The sequence below is a fragment of the Tenrec ecaudatus genome, chromosome 2, assembly GCF_050624435.1.
Source record: "Tenrec ecaudatus isolate mTenEca1 chromosome 2, mTenEca1.hap1, whole genome shotgun sequence".
Classification (NCBI taxonomy): domain Eukaryota; kingdom Metazoa; phylum Chordata; class Mammalia; order Afrosoricida; family Tenrecidae; genus Tenrec; species Tenrec ecaudatus.
Window position 1 is genome coordinate 285,110,957 of NC_134531.1, and position 24,989 is coordinate 285,135,945.

Genomic DNA, 24,989 nt, shown 5'->3' on the forward strand with positions numbered 1-24,989 from the left:
CTACATCTTTCCTGGAGCCAATCACCTCATCTCTCTCCCATGGGGTGGCTGGTGAGTGCAAACTGCTCACCTTACTGCTAGCGGTCCAACTATGTCGCCGAGGATCTGAAGATGATACCTACGTGAAACACAAACCTGGATTGGATCACCCCTGCAAAATCATCACTCTTCCCTGTGCCTCATGTTCTCCCTTGTAAAATAGATACGGCTTTTTGTCAAGTCTTCCTTGTTGAAAATGGGGACACCATATTTTAAGATATAGGTAAATATGAGAAATTGATATATAATGGCGATCGAAAGAAAAACATAGAAGCTCTATAAATAGAAATCATTAAATAACAGGAATCATTTACATTCTACTCTTACCTTTGGTTTGATTTGGAATCCCCTGTTCTTAGCATGAGACCCTACCATAGAGACCTACCTTAGAGAGGTCAGTGTGAGCGGGATGCTCAAACCGTGGGAGTTATCTCATGCCTCCTGCTTGGGGCCCTCTGAGTCCCTGAGGGGCCAGGTGTCCTCAGTGTTCTCTGATGAGAATGTGCAGGGATACTGTGACTGTCAGGAAGTTGCCTCTTTGCTGGAAAAACGGAAAATGTTTCTGTTTTATTTGTCGTCTCACAGAATCACGGATGAACGAGGAAAGGGAGAGAGCATTGAGTTGTTGTTGCAGTTAAGAGCTGTAGAACTCTTTTCTGCTACCATTCCTCCACAAGACACTTGCTTTCTCAGGAACAGCATATTCAACTCAGAGTTTAAACAACAAAAAAAGGAAAATAATAGTCAGACTCTGCATTGTGTGATCTGTGTATAATCTCTGTCGGGAAAGGTGTGCCTAATTCACTTCCCACTCAAGCCAACCAACGTGGGATCTAATGTTGCCACCCTAATGAAGGAAGTCAGAAGGCAGCACAGCTTGCCCTTGGGGATTCATTTCTCACATCACCAGAAAGTAATTTCCGTCAGTTTGGGCCATCTGCTAGCCTGGATTGCGAAGATGAAGTGCTTAAGAGCATGGGCCCTGGAGTATGCCTGGATTCAAATCTGTGTTCCATCTCTCACCTAACTTCCTCAATGCCTGAGTTCCCCGTTATTAAAAAGACTGGAATGTACATATATAAATATATTTATATGGGTGTGGGGAACCAGATCTACGTGCATATATTTATAGGTTTAGTATTAAGGCAGCAGATGGACATTGGGCCTTCACTCAAGCACTTACTCAATGCAAGAACACTTTGTTCTATTCAATTGGCATTCCAAGATGCACACCTTCCCGACACGAAGAAAAATCTGCATAAGCAAATGTGATGAAGAAGGCTGACAGTGCCCGGCTATCAAAAGATAAAGTGTCTGGGGTCTTAAAGGCTTGAAGATAAACAAGAAGCCATCTAGTTGAGAAGCATCAAAGCCCACATGGAAGAAGCACACCAGCTTGGCTGACCGCAAGGTGTAGAAGAGACCAGTCATCAGACATCAAAGAACTGAAAACCATATCAGTGGGTGCCCACCTTCCTGACACAACCACTGAAGACAAACGTGTGCATAAGCAAATATAATGAAGAAAGCTAATGGTGCCCAGCTATCAAAAGATATAGCATCTGGAGTCTTAAAGGCTTGAAGATAAACAAGTGGTCATCTAGCTGAGAAGCATCAAAGCCCACATGGAAGAAGCAAACCAGCCTGTCTGACCACAAGGTGCAGAAGGGACCAGTTATCAGACATCAAAGAACTAAAAATCACATCAACGGGTGCCCACCTCCCTGATAACGATCAATGAAGACAGACGTGTGCATAAGCAAATGTGGTGAAGAAAGCTGGTTGTTCCCAACTATCAAAAGATATAGTGTCTAGGGTCTTAAAGGCTCGAAGATAAACAAGTGGTCATTTAGATCAGAAGCAACAAAGCCCACATGAAAGAAGCACACCAGCCTGTGTAACCACGAGCTGTAGAAGGGATCAGGTATCAAGCATCAAGGAACAAAAATCATCTCATTGAAAATGTGGGTGAGTGCAGAGTGGAGACCCAAAACCCAATGGTAGTCAACCGGACACCCCTTACTGAAGGGTTGTGGGGAGGAGATGAACCAGCCAGGGTGCAGGGTAGCAACGATGAAACATATAACTGTCTTCTAGTTCTTAAATACTTCCTCTCCCCCACTATCATGATCCCAATTCTACCTTACAAATCTGACTAGACCAGAGGATGTACATCGGCACAGATAGCAACAAGAAACACAGGGAATCCAGGACAGATGACTCCTCCAGGACCAGTGGGGAGAGTGGTGATGCCTGGAGGGTGGAGATAATGTAAGGTGGAAAGGGGGAACTGATTACAAGAATCTACATATAGCCTCCTCCCTGGGGGAGGGACAGCAGAGAAGAAAGCAGGGGGAGATGTCAGATGGTGTAATATATGACAAAATAATAATAATTTATGAATGATGAAAGGTTCATGAGGTAGGAGGGAGTGAGGAGGGAGGGGGGAAATGAGCAGCACGTATTAAGGGCTCAAGTAGAAGGCAAATGTTTTGAGAATGATGGCGGCAACAAATGTACATATGTTCTTGACACAATGGATGTATGTATGGATTTTGATAAGAATTGTACAAGCCCCCAATAAAATGATTTAAAAAATAAACAAAAACCGATATATTAATAGTACCTGCCTTATCTATTTATGAGGAGTTATTGAGATAATACTCATAAAGTAATTGATACAGGACCATGCATATGGCAAATGCTTAGCTGATATTTGCTATGATTAAACTCTTAGTCATATTAGTAGTGAGAAGACTGGGAAAATGATATTAATAATAATTATAATAGTATTTCTGTGATGTTTACCTGTATGTGATTTAGGCTTTATTAATTCTATTTTAAGCTCTAAATTATATCATCTGTCCTCTTAAGCATCAGGATGCTATTTAAGGGCTTTCTACTGTAGTGATTAATCCATGACTTACTTATATTACTAGATTATAAATTATTAGGGATTTTCACATCTTAAAGCAATGTGGAAATCTTATACTAAGTAATGCCAATTTCTTCCCCTGGCATTTTCAAGAGTGCTTGGTTTGTACTTAATTTACACACATAAAAAAATTTATTTACGCAACACAGCGCTAAGAAAACTGTGTCCTTCGTTTGCATAAATATTCACACCCTCTAATATCCAAGTAAAGTCTATTTTAATCAAAAGGGAGGTAAGACACTTTTATTATACTACTCTGTATACTCCTTTTATTTTCAGCACTCAGATGGGGATGCTGGCGGACATCCACACCCTACAATAACATTGTAGAATGTCCTTAGGAGAAGTGATGAGCAGATGCAAAGCAGGGCACTTCCAAGCACTTTGACTTTGTCACACTGTGTAAGCTATAAAACCAAGCAGCTCAAACCTCAACTTGACCTTTCTCAGCTGCATAGACCAGCACTGCAAGCCTGTGTTTACAGGTCGAGTTACATACGCCAATTTCTTTGTGTTACAGTCCCACCAAAGATCTCCAACATTTCCTCGGATGTCACTGTGAATGAGGGCAGCAATGTGACCCTGGTCTGCATGGCCAATGGCCGTCCTGAACCTGTTATCACCTGGAGACACCTGACACCCACTGGTAAGCAACCTTTGGTCTCCGAAATCTTGATCATATCCTTATCCCTTGGCTCTACAACAGACTGTGCATCTTGTGATTAAAATGCCAATAGAATTGTCACATAGATTGTACTTAGGGACCCCATGGTTTTTGCTAATACCTTCATATCTATATCTGTATATCAATCCACTGCCATTGACATTGAGTCAATTCCAATGAATAGTGACCTATAAGACAAGAGTAGAAGTGCCCCTTGGGGTCTTGAGACTTTAAATCTGTACAGAAGCAGAGAGCCTCAGCTTTTTTCTCATGGAGCTTCCAGTGAATTCAGACCCTTGAACTTTCAATTGGCATTTCAATGAGTAACTCACTATACCATCAAGGGGTGTGTGTGTATCTATGGATATATATGTGTGTGTATATCATCAAGTTCATGGAAAAATAATATTAATAGGTGAAGTGTTGATGCTCTCTCACATATATACAATTTTTGACACTGCCTCATATATATACAAGCATGTGCACGTATACCACATCCACTGCCATCAAGTAAATTCCAATTCACAGTTACCCTATAAGACAGAGTTGAACTGCCTTGCGGAGTGTACAAGGCTGGACATCTCTTCAGAAGCAGAGTGCCACATATTTCTTATTCGTTCATTGATGATTTGAATTGCCAACCTTTCATTCTAGCTGACCACTGTGCCACAAGGACTGTATATACCATATACCACATAGCATATACCAGATATCATATACCATATACAGATGACCCTTGAACAGTTTTTCTACTTATATGTTGATTAACAAAACCAACTGACAAAAGCAAGCATCATGTGAGAGGAATCATTTCATGACCTCACTCATCTCTTTAGTAAATTGGATATCACAATACAAAAATAATCTCTCACAGTTCTAACGTATTTTTCATCCTGGTTACTGTAATGTGAACAATGACATGGCATCAATCAGTGTGCCACTAGTGATGCTAGACGTGCCTCCCCACCCCCAAAGCAGAGAAACGCCGTGGCAGCACAAGAAAAGGTTGGCGTGCATGATGGAGGTCTGCAGCTGGGGTTACCAGCCATTTCAAAATAAATCAATCCAGAGTAAGGACAATTAAAGAAACGGAAATGGAAGTACATGAAACCCTGACTTCCACTAGACCAGTCAGCTCAAAAATCTTGTGTTGTTTATGAAATGGCCTTTTATCTCAGTCACAAATGCCGTTTTTAAGTAGGGGCAGTCTAAAATGCACGTAATGATCTAAGTGTGTACTAATCAGCAGTTATTTCTGCCAATTCAGCAAAAAGAAAAGGATCTATTCCCAGCATTCTCTTCTGATTTCAAACCATTGCTGCCTCTGGCCATCATTACCACTAGGTTTCCAGATCTTTAATAAATTAATACTTGCTTAATTTCATTCATGGGAGAAGGATGAGGCTTTCTACTTCTGCTAAGAGTTACAGTCCGGGAACGTCACCTTAGCTGTTTAGCGCTCTCCTGTATGGGCTGCAATGAGTAAATGTCGGATCCATGGCAGTGAGTTGGGTTATTTTGGGTTTTACTTTATTAAAAAGTTTACCAGCTCATTTAAGATTGCATGCACACTCTCATACCATCAAATTACGTTTTCTTATATATAAAGTCAAGCTTTTGAAATAGCCCGGTTATTATAAAATGCAGCCTATTATTTAATTTTTCTTTAAAAAGGAATGATAGTGCAGTTAACTTCATATAATATCATTTTTGTTCAATGGCCTCCAACTTTTAACTGAGAGTTTCTTAACTAGAATAAACATTTATCTGCTATGAATTTATTTTTAATTGCAGCCATATAATATAAGGCACACACAACACTGGAGCACCTAAATGTATAAGACAGTTTAATTGAATTGATAGAATTAAAAAGTCAAATACATAGCACTGGAGTGGAAAGACATTCCACTTTCAGTATTAGAAAGAACATCTATAAAGAAGATAAAAAAGAAAACAGAAAATTTCAATAACACTATAAACCTAGACAACAATTATAGAACACTCCACCCAACCACAGGACAGTGTATGTTCTACTGTGGTTCACATGGACAGAACACATATTAGGCCACAAACATGTTTAAATGCATTTTTAAAGACTGAAAGCATACAAAGTGTTTTCACACTACAGAGTAAAGCTGGAAATCAATCATAGAAACACTGGAAATATACAAGCATATGGATATTAACCAATATACCAGTGAATGATTCATGGGAGAAATCACAAATTTCCTAAAATCAAAGTAGTATGAAAGCACAGCATATCAAAACTTAAGGTGTGCAAAGGATACGGTATTTAGAGAAGAAAATATTTTTGCTGCCCTAAAATCAAAGATAGATTTCCACCCCTGTGAGTTTAGTATCTTTTTGAAGTATAACCCAAGTTTTAGGATCTTTACAATATTGAGGAATTTAGGTTTAGGAATTTAGACATTTATGGCTATCTCTAATAAATGTCTCTGTCATAGTGGACACTAGATTAGAAGCTTTAATAACCATAATGTTTCAAGATAACAAATAAACAGATGGCAATTCCAATATTTCAGAGTGAATGCCATCTATCTAGCACACGAAAACCTGTATTATTGTTGTTGGGAGCTGTTGGGTTAATTCCAGCTCAATACTCAAAACATTGACCAGCCATGTACCGTCTGCACCTGATCCTCTACCATGCACGACGTCCTTCTTCAGGGACTGGCTTCTCCTTAGCATATCCTAAGTATCTGAGATGAAGTCTTGCCATCTGGCTTCTAGGTGCACCATTCCGGCTGCAGTTCTTTCAATAGAGTTGTTCATTCTTCTGGATGCCTATGGTATATTTAATATTCTTCACCAACACCATAATTCAGATGCATCAATTTTTCAGGTTGCCTTAATCATTGTACAGTCTTTGCATGCATATGAGACCATCGAAAACACCGTGCCTTGGGTTAGGCATGCCTCCATCCTCAAATTAACGTCTTTGCTTTTTTAACACTTTCAATCTGTTTTTGCAGCAAATTTGTCCAAAGAATGACATTGTTTGATATCTTGACTGCTGCTTCTGTGAGAGTCCATTGTGGATCCAAGTAAAATTAAATTCATGACAACATTAATCTTTTTTGCATTTGCCATTATGCTACTCATTGGTCCAGTTTTGAGACAGTTTGTTTTCTTTATATTGGCAAGGAACACATACTGAAAACTGTGGTTTTTGATGTTCATCAGCAAGTACGCTGAAGTTCTCTTCACTTTCTACAAGCAAGGTCTATCATTTGTATGTTGCAGGTTGTTGGTGAGTCTTCCTCCAACCTTGATGCCATTTCCCTCTTCGTATAATTCAACTTCCCAAATTGAATACCCAAGCAAACAGAAGGCATACACCTCTGAAGTGTACCTTTCCTTTCCCCTCGATCTGTACAAGACTTCTGCTTGGGCTGTGCACAGGTCCTGCCTGAGAACGATGAAGTGCCCTGGACAGACACCCCATTCTTCTCAATGTTGCCCATGCCTTGTTATGTCCACACAGCATCAATCCAATTCACACCAGCATCTTTGTGTCATTTTGTACATTCAGCCAAGATCCATCTGGTATCAACAACGGCATCTCTCATTCTATGCCTTCTTTTGAATCTGATGAGAATGTGTAGGCTAGGTTGTACGGCTAGAACCATTTCAAATGATCTTCAGCAAAGTCCTACTTATGACAGAATATATTAGAGGCTTCAAAAGCAGCTAAATACCATGTGTGCTCACAGAGATCCCCAATCATCAAAGCACACTGCAAAAGGTGGGCCACACACACAGGTGGCCTACTCGGTTCCTCTTCTCTCCAGCCGCCACCCTGTTAGCTTTCCAAGCAATTGGAAAATGGAAAGGAACACTTGTATTTCTTGACACCCAACGACTAGAGGAGACTCAAATTTCAGTGTCCACAGAGAGCGTGCTTTCTGAAACACGCTGATTCATTTGCATGTTGCCGAAGGCTCCTTTTTTTCTCAAACAGCCTCCTTGAAGAGTTGCAAAAAGATCACTGGGCCCACAAAGCCCTTAATACATATTTGCCAACCTATTGAAGCTCCTGGCAGAGGCACAGGCGGAGGACTTGCTGCTCTCACCTCTGACCCAACTAACTTTTATGTTACCCTCTATGGCACCCGTGTAGCCATTTCTGGGGAAAACATTTCATTCTTCTATAATTCTCTACCTGGGCCCTCCCTCTGTGGGGCAAACTCCCTGGTAGCGCATACACAACTCGCTCCCTGCTGCTTTCACAGGCCTGAGGGCAGACTCTCGTTCTTCCAGGCAACAGTTATTAATTCCTAAGCCTTCTCTTTCATCTATTTTACATCTGACTTAAACAACCACCCGATCATAGCCAGATTCCTTATGAGAGAAGAGAGAGTTTGCCTTTACGGTTCTATTAAAGGAAATTGGAATTGATTTTTGCTTTATGTTGTCTCCTCTTTTTTCAAAATTTGGTAGCAGGTGGTCAGCCTATAATGCACAACCTCCTGGAGATACCGATGGACGAGGCTGCTCTGCTCACATGTGACAGGAGAGCTGCCTGCAACCCAGGGCCATGTGAGCAAAAACTCGGCTCGCTTTGTTCAATTATTAATTGTGCCTTCAACAGTACAGTGTGACTGCCTGGCAGAGGAAATGTACCTGTAATTAGCTCGACCCCACAGGGACACGGAGCTGTGAAGGGGGAAGATTCCGTGCAGGTTGTGCATGAAGCTGATTACCTGTCATTTGATGAAAAGAGGAGGAGAAAGGGAGGAAGGTGCTTGGTATATTTTTTATGAGAAAAAGAATATTTATTACCTCTTAATTCTGGGGGATTTCTTATGTTTGTTGAGGCCATTCTGTTTCTCTTTCTTTTGATATCTAAAGTTGCTTTTCCAAATATGCTGAAATACTTTTAAAGAGACAGGGAAATGAGAGGAATGGTGAATGCTTTATTTATTTATTTTTTTGGTGAATGCTTTCAGCATACAAAATCATAACATTCACCTGATTTATATGGAGAAGAGAGGATTGATGCCTTCCGATATAGCCTTTCATATGTTTTTGATTTCTCGATTTCACTTTCTTCTTGAGTTATTCGGTATAGACAAAATGATGTATGCACGTACAGGGTTGTTAAATGTGACCTATTTTCTCCCTTAATTAAGTTAGGCTCTTATAATCCTGTATCTCCCAGAGGGCAATTGCACCAGAACATGTATTTTCTATGGTGTGTTTGATCTCACTTCCGTGAACAGGCCTGCTCCCAGCTTCACATTTCTTTCCCAATCTTGCTTTTCACATTCACGAGAAAGCGCCTTTCTCAAGTGTGTATCATGTGATATCAGGATTGCTCAGGGTTACAAAAGAGTGTTTCTGTACATTGCTTCCATAAAGGTTTGCACAAGCTCAGTAGTTTAGCATACCTGAAAAACTCAAAAGGCACACAGAGAACTTAGCCCTTCAGGCTGAGAACAACTCAGGAGACACTCTATAATTCTCCCATTCGAGCCAGAAACCAGATTTAACACAGCGAGGTACAGAGAAATCTCATTTTAAGACACATCTCCTACTTTGATAGTTTTCCAGTGGAAGCCTTATGCTGGGGGGAGCTAAAGGGACTCTGGAGAGTCTGAAAACCCATTTCCTCAGTGAACCGTAGCGTGTAAGACCTTCTTCTGAGAGTCCCTTGAAAATACAGTTCAGAGTTTGAACCCTTGCCTGTGGTTCAGTTGAACTCCCCTCCAGTGGGGGCCTATCTGTGTGCTTCTAATTGTCTGATACACCCAATGAGTAGTATGCCTCGTATAGACACAACTTCATGGGTTTAGGCGAAATACTTAGTGCTCAACTTACCTCATTGTCGTTGAATTCCAGAAGAAGTGCATGGAGCAGGTGCCTGTCATCCCATTTTGAGTTAGGACATTGGAATTGGCAGAACTTTACATTTCACTCAGAGAACAGACGACCTACAGTTTGTGTACAGAACTTTTGTCTCTTTGGTTTTCTAATGTGGACCTTCCAGAAAGATCTATAAGTCAAACTTGGATCTATATGCACGTAGAAGAGTTTGTTTGTTTGTTTGTTGTAAAGCCTTTGGGCCATGCAGTAACAATTCAAAGAGAATCGTGGCTCAACCTGTTCTATTGCTTGCTTTCATTTCGTTCTCTTTGTCCATTTTTTTAATATTCCTGTTTTTCCTTCCCAAGAAGCATGAAATAGATTTTTTTAAATGTCTTGCTATGTTTCTTTTCAGTGCCTTACTTGTATGTGGGTTTTTAAAATATGTCATCCATCAATACAGAATTGTATTAATCTTGATTTCAATCTGACAATTTGTTCATTTGGCAAGAAATACTTATTGGGTACTCACCGTGAAAGAACAAAATGAAGAGCAAGACAGACGTGGTCACTGCACATATGGAGCTTATAGTTCAATAGGATAGCAGGACATTAAACTAGGAACTGCATGGATGATCATTTAATTAGATTTATACATGATATAAAGGGAAATTACAGTAGGCAAGAAGACCATAAAATTGGACTGAACAGCAAAATCTGCAAGGTCAGCAAAGCTCCCCTGAGTGGACTTGGGCGGAGACTTGAAGGATAAATAAGGCCTGGCCAGGGCTGTAAGGGAGGTGAGATTACTCCAATCAAGAGAAAACAGCACATAATGCCCCAAAATAGCACTGAAAGTCCAAGTGATTGTGCATCAAAGAATCCTGGTGATGATGTTTCCCTGAAACCAGGATGTTAGTGGTTAGTCATGTTTTTGATATTCCAATATTTTTTAAAGACATGGTTTCTTTCACTGTTGAAGCAAGTAAGTAAATAGGTATTTGTGTATATGAATATCTTAAATGTATATAAGACATATACTCTTACCCAATATATATAATAGCCTAATCAAGTAGTTGCAAATTCTTTAGAGTAATCTTAACATTAAACAACTGGATAATTTAGATAGTGCAGACTTCACAAATTAACCCTGTGGTTAATTATCCCCGCAGCCCTGATTTAAGCATCCTGTAGACTCTCACAATAGCTGACACTGTCAACCGCTAAGCCCTGCGAGTTCTCTGTAATGTTCTGTCCTTTCAGAAAGTTATTGGACTTTGGAAAGAGCTAGCACCACCTCTACAACTTACTCCCAATGCACCCATATGCACAGATAAGTCTTCAGATTCCCAAATCACGTGATCAGAAGAAAAACGAATCACCCTCGGTGTGTCCTTAGGGATCTAGCTTAAACTTGAGTGCTTCAGGATATTTTTGAACTTTGCATAGGGGAGGAATCTGCTTAATCATTTAGCCTAATAGAACAGAAGTAAAAAAAATCCACATTTCTCAACATCTGGGCTCTTTACATTATTGCTTGTGTGTATATCACACCCCTATCATGAAAATTAAGAGATTATATAGGCAAAAGTCTTTGCATAGTGTTAGCTATCATTGTTACTACTGCTCTTATTTCATGAACCTATTAGCTAGTTATGCATGCATCAAGTCTGCCACAGGAGCCCTGGTGGCATAGTTGGTGAACTGTGGACTATGGAAACCACAACCCATCCCCGAGGAGAAAGATGAGGCTTTCCAGTTCTGTACAAATATAGAGTCTTCGGAACCCACAGGGGGAGCTCTACTGTGTTGCATAGGGCGGCTTTGAGTGGAAATCAACTCGATGCCAGGTAGTGTGGTTTTGCGCTGGGATACTATGTTATGTCCAACTTACCTGCCTGTTCAGTGTTCTCTTTGAGAACATGAGGCACATGACAACTCTGTGTCTTCTTAGGGAGAGCTGTCCCCACATGGCACATTGAGGTGCTTCACTGTCTTCCTCAGACACAATTTCCCCAGTCAGACTATGTAACAACCGATACTTTAGCAACCGCAGCAGGAACAGAGAACCCGTAATAATAAATTACCATTCTGATTATTTTACTCATAGCTGATGCTTCAGGAGATGATTCTACCGAGACCTGAAAAATGAAGTGTAATGTTCAACAGTGAGCTATTGAAAATAGATAAGTTAAACAATTTAAGCATATATGTGTGTGTATATATTAAAAATAAGCATTTTAAAAGGGAAATAGAGGAAAGAGCTAGGAGGCAAAGGGCATTTATAGAGGTTTAGACAAAGGCATGCACATATGCAAATATATATATATATATATATATATATATATATATATATGAGGATAAGGAAATAGATCTATGTGCCTATATTTACAGGTTTAATATTAAGGTGGTGGAAGGACTTTGGGCCTCTACTCAAGTACTCCCTCGATGCATGAATACTTTTTTTTCTTAATAAATTGGCATTCGATGATGCTCACCCTCCCAACACAACCGCTGAAGCCAAAGCAGGTGAACAAGCAAATGTGGTGAAGAAAGCTGATGGTGTCAAGCTATCAGAAGATATGGTGTCTGGGGTCTTAAAGGCTTGAAGATAAACAAGCGGCCATCTAGCTCAGAAGCAACAAAGCCCACATGGAAGAACACACCAGATTGTGTGATCACGTGGTTCCAAAGGGATCAGTTATCAAGCATCAAAGAACAAAAAAATCATATCATTGGGTGCACACCTCCATGATATGATCGTTGAGGACAAATGGGTGCATAACAAATATGGCGAAGAAAGCTGATGGTGCCCGGCTATCAAAAGAGATCGTGTCTGGGGTCTTAAAGGCTTGAAGGTAAACAAGCAGCCATCTAGCTCAGAAGCAACAAAGCCCACATGGAAGAAGCACACCAGCCTGTGCGATCACGAGGTGTCGAAGTGATCAGGTATAAGGCATCAGAAAAAAAATCTTACCATAGTGAATGAAGGGGGAAGCGCAGAGTGGAGACTCAAGGCCCATTTGTCGGCCACTGGCAATCCCCTTGTAGAGGGGTCTAGGACAGGAGATGAGTCAGTCAGGGTGTGATATAGCACTGATGAAGAATACAGCTTACCTCTAGTTCCTAAATGCTTCCTTCCCCCCACCCCCAAATATCATGATCCAAATTTTACCTTACAAGTCTGGATGGAGTGGAGGATGTACACTGGTGCAGATAGGAGCTGGAGGCACAGGGAATATAGGGTGGATGGTGCCTTCAGGATCGGGGTGTGAGGGGCGATACTGGGAAGGTAGAGGGTGAGTGGGTTGGAAAGAGGGAACCGATTACAAGGATCTACATGTGACCTCCTCCCTGGGGGATGGACAACAGAAAAGGGGGTGAAGAGAGATGTAGGACAGGGCAAGATATGACAAAATAATAATTTATAGATTATCAAGTTCTCATGAAGGAAGGGAGGAGCAGGGAGGGGGGGGGGAGGCCCTGATGCAAAGGGCTTAAGTGGAAAGCAAATGCTTTGAAAATGATGAGGGCAAAGAATGTACAGATGTGCTTTACACAATTGATGTATATATGGATTGTGATAAGAGTTATATGAGTCCCTAATAAAATGTTTAAAAAAAAAGAAAGACCAGTTCTATATTAGAAACTGTTTACATTTTAGACTTGAAGGCAAGAATGTTCATAACCTCTAGTTTTATAGACTCACACATAATTCTCGTGCATAAGAATAATTTCTCTTGGAAAGAGTTCCTGTGAAATGTCTACAGCAGGTGTCCGTATCAGGGAATGGCTCCCAGCCCCACCCCTCTGATCCCATGATAAATCAATAGGCAAATCAATGAACGTGTGCTCTAGTCTGGGAACAGGTATTCAGATTCACCTTGGCTTTACCAGTAGAATGTTGTTCACAGGTTGATTCAGCCTTAAAAAAAAAAATTATCTCCAGTCACAGAGACCCCCCCCCATCACAGAGCTGAAAGTTTTACAATACCTTGTACAATTCCCTCTAGAATATCCCTTCCATCTACAGCTACCTGTAGCTCAACCTCCATGGACATTCTTGGATAATTGGGTGGGTTTCCATATCTAGCTAGTCATCAGAATAACTTCTCCAACTTCACTGTGTTTGGAAATGTGCTGGGAAATCTTGGTGAAAGGCAAATTGGGATCCAGTAGGTCTGGAAAAGAACCTAAGATGTTGCCTTTGCAACACGCTTTGGTGGCGCAGTGGGTTGAGTGTTGGGCTGCTAAGCAAGGATCAGCAGTACAAACTCACCAACCTCTCTAAGGAAGAAAAAAACCCCCGAGATTGCATGCTTCCACAAAGATTTATGCTCTAGGAAACCCTAGGAAAATGTCTAACGTATCACGTCCATCTGAGTCAGACTCAACTCAGTAGCAATGGGATTGGGTTTTGATTTGGGTAATGATGACTGATGAGCCACATTTTAGGCATTAATCAGGGTAGTGTGGAAAATGTAGGTTTGATGATCCTGGATATAGACATACACTAGCACAGAGAACCACCTGGGTGAGTTCTACAGTATGCATAGTACTCAACAAACATTGTCACAATGTTAATATTTTAATTTCTTCGTTTTAGCCTGGCGATTTAGGGATGACTCACAGAGTGATAAAAACGATTATGACTTTGAGAATGAAAGTCTAGATCCTTACCTGTCGAGGACTGAGTACAGAACTACAGGATGGCCACTGTGGGTTTTTAGAAATGCTGAATATTGGACCACCCCAGACACCCTAGAACAGAATCCACATTTTATTAAGATCCACAAGTGGCCTCTCTGGACATTACTTTGATAATCCCTGGACTAGAGGTCAAGAGTCTTTGCATGTACAGAAAAATGCTTTCCCTAATAGTTTCAGGATACAAATTAAGAAAATGTTCTACTTTCTACCAGCTGTTGGCGTTAGGTGCTAGCGAGCTGATTCCAACTCACAGCAACTCTGTGAGCCACAGAACAAAGCACTCCGGGATCGGCACCGTCCTCACAAATGTTTTTATGATTGAGCCCATTGTTGTAGCCCGTATGTCAGTCCATCTTGTCAACGTTGCCCCTCTCCTTTACCAAGCATGATGTTCTTCTCCAGAGACTGATCTCTTCTGACAACATGGGCAAAGTATGTGAGACGAAGTCTCGCCATCCTTGCCTCTAAAGAGCCTTCTGGCTATAGTGATACCCATGAGGTTGTCAGCAGCTACTTCCTCCGAAGTGGATTGTCTATTCCTTCTTCATGGTCGGTTCTTAGTCTCGAAGCTCCATTGAATCCCGTTCACTTTGAGTGGCGCTGCTAGCCTTTGAAATCCCAGTGTCATGGCTTTCAGCAACACACAGACCCCCACAGTAAGACAAACTGACAGACAAGCAGTGGTTCTACCAACTGGAATTCCTAAATTGGTAAGAATGCATTTGGGAAGGAGGGAGGCAGTGATGGAATTCTACTGCCTAGAAATCTTCAATCCCATCATTCCTCCTTCCCCTCCAATTTCAGTTTTAGTAAGAAAAGAAAACAGGGGCTGGAGTGAGAAATGATAATATTGGCCCACTGACTATTTATCATTTGAAAGACAGGACAAATAATGTGTCACCTGCTGCATCAGAGGATGCTGCTAAAAATTGTGGGCAAAATGCAGGCTAGTGTATGAAGAAATACTATCTGAATGACAGTAGCCACTTTTCTCATCATCTTTCATAATGGCTTTATCTGCAAAATGTAGACAATAATATGTACCCTACATGCTTTGCATGTTGCTTTGGGAGAGCAAACAAGATAATGAATTGAAAGTACTTTCAAAAGTAGAAGGTATTCTATAAAAGTAAGTGATTGCGAAGAAGAGTCGCAGTGTAAACGTAGTTTCGAATAAGTGGCCAAGTTTGAATCCCTGATCTTCATTACTTATGTCTTTGGGTTTGGGAAGGTCAGTGCTTTTAGCTTTGTACTTTTCATCTATGAACTTGAGTCATACCACAGAGTCATTTACTGCGATTCTTATTTTGTCTCAAATGAGATAATGTATGGAGATCCCAAGCCCAAGGCCACTGTCGCTAAGCTCATTTCTACCCAGAGCCGGCCTATATAGTGTGATTTCTGAGGCTGTAAAGCTTCATGGGAGCAGAAAGCCTCATCGTGCCCTGGAAGTTGAAGGTCAATAGTCCAATGCATACCCAACAGTGCCACCAAGGATCAGTATGCAGGTGCTGCGTATGTATCATATTAGTTTATCTTGGATGCCACAAAACAAATTATATACCTCAATCACAGTGGTGATTTTGATTAGCTAGTAAAAAAGCTATGAGCTATCCTATTAGACTGAAATAAGAAATTCTAGGATTGGGTGCCAGTTACCAAGCTCAAGGACAGACACTTGACATTCGTTCTGGTGCAATAAAAAAAAAATGTTTCCGTGGCTCCGTGGGTGTGTATGTGCGAGTGTGTTTAAAATAATTTGATATATAAACGCCCTATCACTTCTCTTTGGTTAGCGTTTCAATCACTTCCGATGAAGAGCTCTTTAAGTAACAATTGCACACAGGTTCCCACTTTGTCTTTTCCCATCTACATTCTAATGATGTGGGAAGCTAACATATCACTGAAGATCTGTACGCATTTCAGGAGCCCTCGTCATTTTCTTGGCATATTCATTTGCAAGTCACCCAGCGCAGGGAGGCTGCCATCCATCCTCCCAAAACAGAGAACCCGCAAGATGCAGCAGCACCACCGGGTCACACTGCCCACAAAAGACACACCGAATAAAACCATCTCATCCCCTGTCACTTAAGAAACATTTGTGAAGAGTAGACACCTTTATAGAAATCTCTCACCATTTTTTTTAAGTGTCAGCTATTGTGATTGTCTGAATCGTATCAGGTGTTTTTATCCAGTTGATCAACAATTCAAAAGACCAGGAGGCTTTAAAGGGAACCCCAGGCTTGCTAAATCGTGACTTTGTCTGTTAGCGGAGTGCTGAAGGGAAGAGCAAGACACCAAGGGGGGACGGTAGGGGAGTGGGGAAACTTTAATCATTCTGTTGGCAAATATCAATGCAAATCAGACTAATTCTTCAAGGTATTCTAGTAATAAAAGCTGAAATGTCAGTGTGTGAATGACATCAGTCTTTTAGATTTTTTTCTCTGGCCTGGTCGCAGAGGCTTTCTGCCTCGGTTGCCTGGGGAGAGGCAGATCCAGATTAAGGAATGAGGTCTTTGGAAGGGGAAAGAATCACCATGATTTCTAATGGCAAGTGAGTCTTCACAGTACAGTTGAATGAACGTTTGGGATGATCATCTTTAAACCCTCTACCAACAGCAACAATAACAAAAACAATTGCTTCCTATTGCAATAAATTTCACCTTAGTACATAAGTTATTCCAAATATAATACATCATCCTAGATGGCACTGTGGTTAAGTGAGGCACAGTGGTTAAGTGTTGGGCTGCTAATCACAAGGTCAGCAGTTTGAAACTCTCAGTGGCTTCAAAGAAGAACGAGGCTTTCTACTCCCACAAAAAGTTAACTCTTGAAAACCCACAGGGCCACCTCTACTCTGTCCTATAGGGCAACTGTGTAACAGAATCAACTCAATGGCGGTGTGTTTTTTGGTTTACTGGGTGGCCCATATGGTAAGTACTTAGCCACTATCCTAAAACACTGGGGGTTTGAACATAGGCCAGGGCACCAACGAACAAGGGCAGATTCTCTGCTTCCTTAAACACTGCCGTCACCCAAACCCTGTGGAGCAGTTCCACTCCTAGCACCAAAGGCGTCCATGCATCAGAATCCACTGAATCCCTAGCAATTACTGTTTTGTTTGTTGTTGTTTTCTGATAACAGAGATTTGATGACCCATAGCTTAGGGTCACTTGGCATTCACACAGAACAGAGGAAAGATAAGAGTGTCTTTTAGCATAGTGGTTACTCATGACCCCCAAGGTCCACAGTTCGAAACTACCAGCCGCTCCACTAGAGAAAGATGGGGCTTTCTACTCCCCAAATCAGTTACCGTCTCGGGAACTCACAGGGAGAGTTGTCCCCTGTGCTGGAGGGTAGGGCCCTGACTCGATGGCAGTGAGTTTGGTTTGGGTTTAGGAATTGTGCTAACTTTTCTTGATGTCCATGTAATGGTAATGCATGCTGGCATATTTACTTCTGTTTAATAACCTGGCTGCTTACTTGAGTCAAACAAAAATAAAGTCATTCTATGATGCCTACCAGTGGAACTCTTCACTCCTCTATCTCTGTGTACTCCTGAGTCATGGGTTTGCTAAATCTCTGTTGCCATGTTTTTGTTTTGGGGGGGTGTTTGCTTGCTTGTTTTTAATTTTAATTTAGGGTTGGGCATATCTGGAGTTGAATCCTCTTTTAAACTCAGGATGTGTCATCTTAAGTCAAAGACCAAAAAGGAATGTCCTACTTACCTCACTGCTTGCTCCCCTCTCAAAGTCTGAGTGCCAACCTGGGTGTATTTTCTATAAGGCAAAGACCCAGTGGTGGGACAGTGGCTTAAGCACTGGGCTCTATGGAGAATGTCAGCTCCATAAGAGAAAGTTGTAATGATCTGCTTCCATTAAGATTTACAGCCTCAGAAGTCAACTCAACTGTGCTCTATAAGGTCATTGCCTGAATGGCAGTCATTTCAGTTATTTTCCTTAAAGAACAAGTAGGGGGCTCAAAGCACATTGCATTCTGCTATTCCTGTAACATGCTGAGACTAGGCAGAAAGAAAAATGTGCTTTATGTATGTGTGAGTAGCTGTAACTTCTGCCCTTGGCAGCTCTGCTCCTGTTTGTTGTTAGAGGGAGATAATTCCCCAGGAACATTCAAGCACTCTAAGCTCTCCATGGCAGGCTGAGTCAGCTGCTGGGTGTCAGAGTGGATCAGGTGCTTTGCTGAGACCAGTGTGCAATGTCGCTAAGCCTTTGATAATGTCGTGAATCTTCTCTCAGGTCTTTTCCTTGTCAAAGGCGTGGCCCTGCCAAGGAAGTGTCTGACAGCAGGAGTTTCCCATCATCCCACCCTACCATGCTGCGGAAGGGTGGGTGATTAGTGACATAAGGCGGGATACAGGGCGGCTATGATGGCCAACCTGTAAGAGTCACCTCTTGCCTCTGACCTAATCCTATGCCAGATCTTGGAAACCCATTCATTGTTGTTGCTTCATTTTCTCAGCCTTTCTGAGTTCAGATTGATGCTCCATGTCCAAAAAATGAATAAGATAGGAAGCAGGTTCTTTTTCTATGGGATCTACCTCATTTATGAGAGAGGTACGTAAGTCCAGACCATCCTAAATGATTACCCAGGAGTTGTTTTTTTTTGTTTTGTTTGTTTGTTTGTTTTCACTATTCAGGGGCTGACCCATCCAGTCTGTGCTTACATTACACTAACTATTATTTGTATTCTTACCATCAGCACCACCAAAACCAGCCACACTGGTTTCAACTATTGTTGTGAATGATGAAGTGCCTACTGTAGGCTGGATAATGTTCAAGGAATTCTAAATTTATAATTTGCAAGTTTTATAGGAGCTACCAGCCAATCATCCAATGGATGATTCTATGAATTTTCAGAACTCATTCACGACCAAATCCGGGTTTTGTAGGTAGTTACCTAGGACTTGAGGGCATTCTGGCCGAGAATATCCCCGGGTTTGATCAGGGTAAAACCTAGCAGATGTTACAGAGGCTCAATATGAATTTGTCTTCCTTAGCCATATGGAACAAAAATGAAATACCCATTATGAGACCTTTAGTACGAAACAACGCTTATAACTGGCGGGTAGACTTTTCTTCAAGCACGTACACATGGGTGCACAGAGTCATCTAATTTCTTTTAGGAGCTTGATGTATTCTCATGTTAATGAAAATGCCCTGCTTACAATACTATATTGCTGAGTATTCAGTTATGAAGGAATCTTTGATAGAACTGCCCTGCGTTTTTGACCTTCAGAATTGGGGGTCTGGGCTTTCTTTCCACTTCAAACTGAAAAAGAAACCCCTGGAGGCCAGATTGAACCCTTCAATTGTAACTCTAAATGCCAATTCGACGATTGGGGCTGAAAAATAAATTGACCGATAACTTGGGTTTTTTTCCTTCCATTTTCATGAATAAGATTCTAATGTACAAAGTGCATCACTGTGGTCCTATTGATTCAAGAACAGCCGCGTTTTCCTCAGAGATGCATCCAAACCATCTTGGTTATCGGCGACATGAAATGATATCTCCTTTCCATCAAAAGTTTAAAGACGAATGAGATTTGAGTGAGGGGGGGGGAAAAACAACCCTCAAATGAGTGGGAAAGAAAACAACTCTCAAATGACTTTTGAAAGTCAAAACCTGGGGAACTCTTACTATTTAAAAAACAAAAGTCTTCAGCATGATTATCCTTCAGCATAAAGAAAGCAAAAATCCTCACAACCGGACCAATAGATAACATCATGATAAATGGAGAAAAGATTGAGATTGCCAAGAATTTCATTTTACTTGGAAAATGCTCGTGAAAGTTGCAGACCAGAAAACAAAGGAAGGATGTATTTTATGGGACTAATCGGCTGCGCAAGATCTCTGCACAATGTTTAACGGCCGACATGCGGCCTCGGGGATTAGGTGTTCAGGACTGACCCAAGCCATGGTATTTTCCATTTCCTCACATGCCCTGAAAACTGGACAATGAACAAGTATTACTGCAGGAGATGTATGCATTCTGGATGATGGTGTTGATGAAGGTTAGTGAATATATCATAGACTGCCAGAAGAAGGGGAAAAATCATCTTGCAAAAGGTACCTTTTGGCCAGAATACTCCTTTGAAGTGAGGACTTCAACTAATGTATTTTGGGTGTATCCTGAGAAGAGGCCATGAGCTCACAAAGAACATCATTCTTATGGAAGCAAGAAAAGAGTCAGAGAGAAAAAGGAAGGCTTTCAAGACAATGGGTGGATGCCGCAGTAACTGAAACAGCAGACGTAAATATAGCTCTGGCTTTCAGGACGGTGCTGGACCAGTCAGTATGTGATTTGGTTGTGCATCAGATCAGTATGCCTTGGAACTTACTTGGAGAAATCCGACCATCTGAGGGAAAAGGCATTTTATACACTGTGTAATTTTCTGAGTTTATCCAGAGCAGCAAGTCTTTGTATATAAAAATCCAGCAACTCTGCAGTTTTGTTCAGAGAATGAAATTAGAAGAGAGGTAGCCTGCATCTGAGATTTCAATGCAGTTTGCCAATGGAGAAAGTATGGTCAAGTAGCTTCCTTTAGCCGTAGAATAACCTATACCATCCGGTGATCAGAATCATCACAAGTATTTCGTACAAGGTAAAAGAAATCATGTTAATCAAGCCCTTTCCATAGTGTGTGACATGTTAAGTTCTCCGTGAAAACAGTTATTACATTTTATAGATACAAATAAGTAGGCTCTGGATACAAAGACAGGATCCACCAGTGACCATGGCTGTACAGAGAACCAGCGCGTAGTCAACAGTGACATGATTGCATCTTCCTTCACCCTGGTGCTTTGGTTATAGGGGGAATTTCTCGCCACCCTACCCAGGCTTTCATATTAGAAATGGATGGATCTTGTTCCTTTAAACAATGCTTATAATAGATCTGTCCGGTGTCCTATTTAAACTCTAATGGGTTTTGCAAATAGCAGGGCTTATGAAACACCCAAATTTAAGGTGAATGAGAAAAATCCAACATAATTCACAGGCAAGCAGCCAACAGGAGCTGAGGGCAAGAAGTCAGGAGAGAGGACGGTCGTCTTGAACTGAGAACTGAAGCTCGGCCTGGCTTGGCCGGGATGCACTCCTTTCCTGTCTGGAACATTGTGTTTGCGCAGCTGTAACCTCCACTGCCCCCTGGCTAGTGTCTCTCTCATAACCTTAGCCATGACTTTCCCGTATTCTCTCGGTACATTTGGATCTTTTTTTCCAAGGGATGCTTTCCTGGTCCTCCAGTGAGGAGGATGGTACAGCTGGGCAGGCAGCCAGCCTGTACATTCCAAAGGCTTGTCAGATGGCATCCTCACTTTTCTATCAGCCTGGCTTCCTGCCTGCTTGCTTCTCCTTTCTAATCTCTTCTTCTGTTCTCTGCTGTCTGGCACCAAGGAAACCATCCTCCATCATTTTCGATCCGCCTTTGACGCTCCAGCTCCAAAGTGTTCAAAACTTTATGCCAAAGACCCAAGAAGACTTAAGAAACGGAGGTCTAAGCCACACTCATCTGTGGGGAATAAGAGCCAGCAGGCACCAGACATGCGGAGGGCAGTGGACCAGGGGTAAGGCAAGAATCGAATCGTGAGAACTAGCTCTTCTCAACCTCAAGAAAGTCCAAATTTTTCAGATCCAAAGGCTCTTGTTCATCATACATAGAAAAGGGATATTGCTTTTAAGAATTCAAAGTACAAAAAGAAAAGACAAAGAGACATTATGATTAACAGAAAAATGTGCCTTCGGCCCATTGTTTTCATTGCCACCCCCAAGGACCTGTGAATATGTAACTTTATATAGCAAAAGGGCATTTACCATGGTGATTAAATTAGGCATCTGGAGATGGAGAGATTATTCTGGAATAGCTGGACTCGGCTAGTGTACTCACAAAAGTTACTGTGAAGACAGAAGCAGGGGCTGCACTCAAGAGAGAACTTTGCATATGCTGCATGGTTAGTGTTAAGACCATAGAAGGGACAACAAGCCAGGGAATGATGGTGCTTCTAGAAGCTAGAAAAGTCGAGGAAATAAATTATCTCTTACAGTCTCTGGAAAGCATGTATCACTACTAAGACTTGGTTGAAGTTGTCAAGTATTCTGTATTGCTTGGATCCACAAGGAGCAGGCAAGGGATACAAAGTTGCCCCTGTATTGGGCAACTAACTTTCTTTTAAGTGTTAAAAGGCAAGGATGGTTCCCTGAGGACTGAGGGGCTCCTGACCCAACACATAGTATCTGTCAACGTTCCTCCTCTGCATGTGTGCATATGAAAGTTGGACATTGAATAAGGAAGACAAAAGAAATATCGAAATGGGCTGCTGTAGGTTCTGTCTTGGCGCTTCTGACTCAGAGCAACCTGGTGGCAGAAGGACAGCCAGGATGCTCCTTAGAGACAAAGGTGAAACTTCCTCTCACATACAGGGGTCCTCCAATTATGGCCCGCGGGCCACAGGCGGCCCGCCGAGGATATTTATCCGGCCCGCCGGGTGTTTTTGCCCCATTTTGTTTTTTTACTTCAAAATAAGATATGTGCGGTGTGCATAGGAATTTGTTCATAGTTTTTTTTTAACTATAGTCTGGCCCTCCAATGGATCTGAGAGATAGTGAACTAGCCCCCTGTTTTAGAAGTTTGAGAAGTCCCACTTTAGACAGCTTATCAGGTGAGACCAGTCCCTGGAAAAGGACATCATGCTTGGAAAAATCGAGGGGCAGTGAAAAAGAGGGATACTCTTGACAAGATGAATTGAGACAGTGGTTACAGCCATGGGCTCAACCGTAGTAATTGTGGGGATGGTACAAAAGCTGGCAGTGTTTTCCTCTGTTGTACTTAAGGTTGCGCTGAGTCAGAAGTGCCAAGGCGGAACCTAACAACAACCCATTTCAAGGGCCCTGGTGATACAGTGGCCATAACCACTCAGCTGCTAACCAAAGCTTTGGCAATTGAAACCACCAGCCCCTTCATGGAAGAACGATGTGCCAAAATAATTCCATAAAGATGGCAGCTTTGGAATGGCCATGGGGTGGAGAAGCCATTGACTTGCCAGCAATCAGGTTTGTTTTGACACCTATTTCATACATCTGACTGCCAGAACTGAAAGATAATACATTCACATGGTCTTAAGGTATTGAGTGGGTAGCAATTTGATATCACAGCCAAGGGAAATTAATACAAGGGGTGATCCTCTAGAGTCACTTACAGCTAGACATTCAGTTTTGAATGTGAGGATGTTGGGGCCTTGTTTTTGAAGGTAGTAAGTTTATTGTGCCAAGCTGGCTGATAAACACATGTGGGGTTAATTGAAGGGTAGAATTAATTGAAGGACAGAGGGATAAATGGCTCAGTGAGCCTCGCCTGCCTTTCTAGTTCTCGGGTCTCTTGCTTTCTGATGGTCAGACCAGGGTGCAGCTGCCTTAGCCAGTTCCCTGCTTCAGCTGGCAAGGCTCACTTCCTGCAAGACATCCCTGAGGATAAGCCGCATGGACGTACCCCGATGCAGCCCTGGATGCTGGAGCAGCCGTGTGGAAACCCCTGCCAGCATTGGGATACTTATACATTCACTGACTCGGCTTTCCTCCTGCAGTCAGCATCATTGCGTGTGTTTTGTGAGATGGAGGAGGACTTTGTGGATTGGTGTCAGACATATGAGTTAATGTTGGACTTGTGGGCTTGGGCAGCCCTGGGTTGGAATGTTTTCCTGATATGCACTTGCCCTTTATATAAAACCCTTTCTTATACATGAATTTCTGTGGATTTGTTTCTCTAATGTACCCAGACTAACAGTTTTCTTTTAAGGTGAGGGGAAATACTGAACGTAGGTTTCTTAAGACTTATTTGGTTTTGCTTAATGCCAAATGAAAGTGATCTGATCAAGGCCACCAACACATTCTTTTCATTAGGAATTTTATTATTATTATTACTGATGGCTGGTATTTAAAGAACCATATTGTAATCATAATTAATGCTAAAAATATGTAAAAGGAAGATTTTTGAGTGTTTTATGTTAAATCCACAAAACGCTTCAGGGACATGCAGGGCCTCAGGACCATCCTTGTGAATACCATTTTCATTGTATCATTGAAACCCTGGTGCCCCTGGTGATAGTAACATGTGCAGGTGCTGGATATGAGATAAACCACCTTTACTATGACACAATGATAGATTCAGAAGGAGGAGCTCTTTCCTACACTACAACTTTGAGAACGTTTAACTGTTTACCAAACCAAATACATTTAATTCAGGTGTTTGCTAGAAAGTTTAATGAAGAATGAGAGTGCGTTGGAAAAAGGCGGTCACCTCATCACTATCCATCACATCTCTTAAAATGCTGAGTCTAGGAGGCACTTTCCACAACTTCTTCCAGAAGAGGGATGAGAAACCGCTGTCTTGCAATTGTTTCCTGTGAGGAGTTGGCAGAGTGCCCTCCATTTCTGGGGTTAAGAAGTGGCTCTTTGGATGCCTTACTGTTGCTCCCACCACGTGGTAAATCGTAACTTATTTGAGAATGGAGCCATTCTCTTCTGCGCTTGACTCCCCTCCTCCCCGCCCCCTTTTCCCAGGTATTATCAGTTACTACCCTTTGTGGATTGGTGTCAGGTTCCCAGAGAGGACGGAAGGGGTGATCAAGTCAGTGCTGAATTACCTAAATCATAGCAACCACCACTGGGTAACGGAGTCCCTGCGTGGCACAAATGGGTCCCGCACTCCACTGCTAACCAAGAGTTTGGAGGTTCGAGTCCATCTAGAAGTGCCTTAGATGAAAGGCCTAGCAGTGTGCTTCCTGAAAAATCGATTCTAGCCA

General features: G+C 41.9%; 1 protein-coding gene across 2 annotated transcripts in view; it reads left to right on the top strand.

Annotated features, from left to right (window-relative positions):
* LSAMP (limbic system associated membrane protein) overlaps positions 1-24,989 on the top strand; it is a 771,811-nt gene that overhangs the window by 500,106 nt on the left and 246,716 nt on the right. For both annotated transcript variants that reach the window (XM_075542484.1, XM_075542486.1), the window contains exon 3: positions 3,495-3,620. In XM_075542484.1, the coding sequence (XP_075398599.1) occupies positions 3,495-3,620 (126 nt within the window). The remainder of the gene's footprint in view (positions 1-3,494; positions 3,621-24,989) is intronic.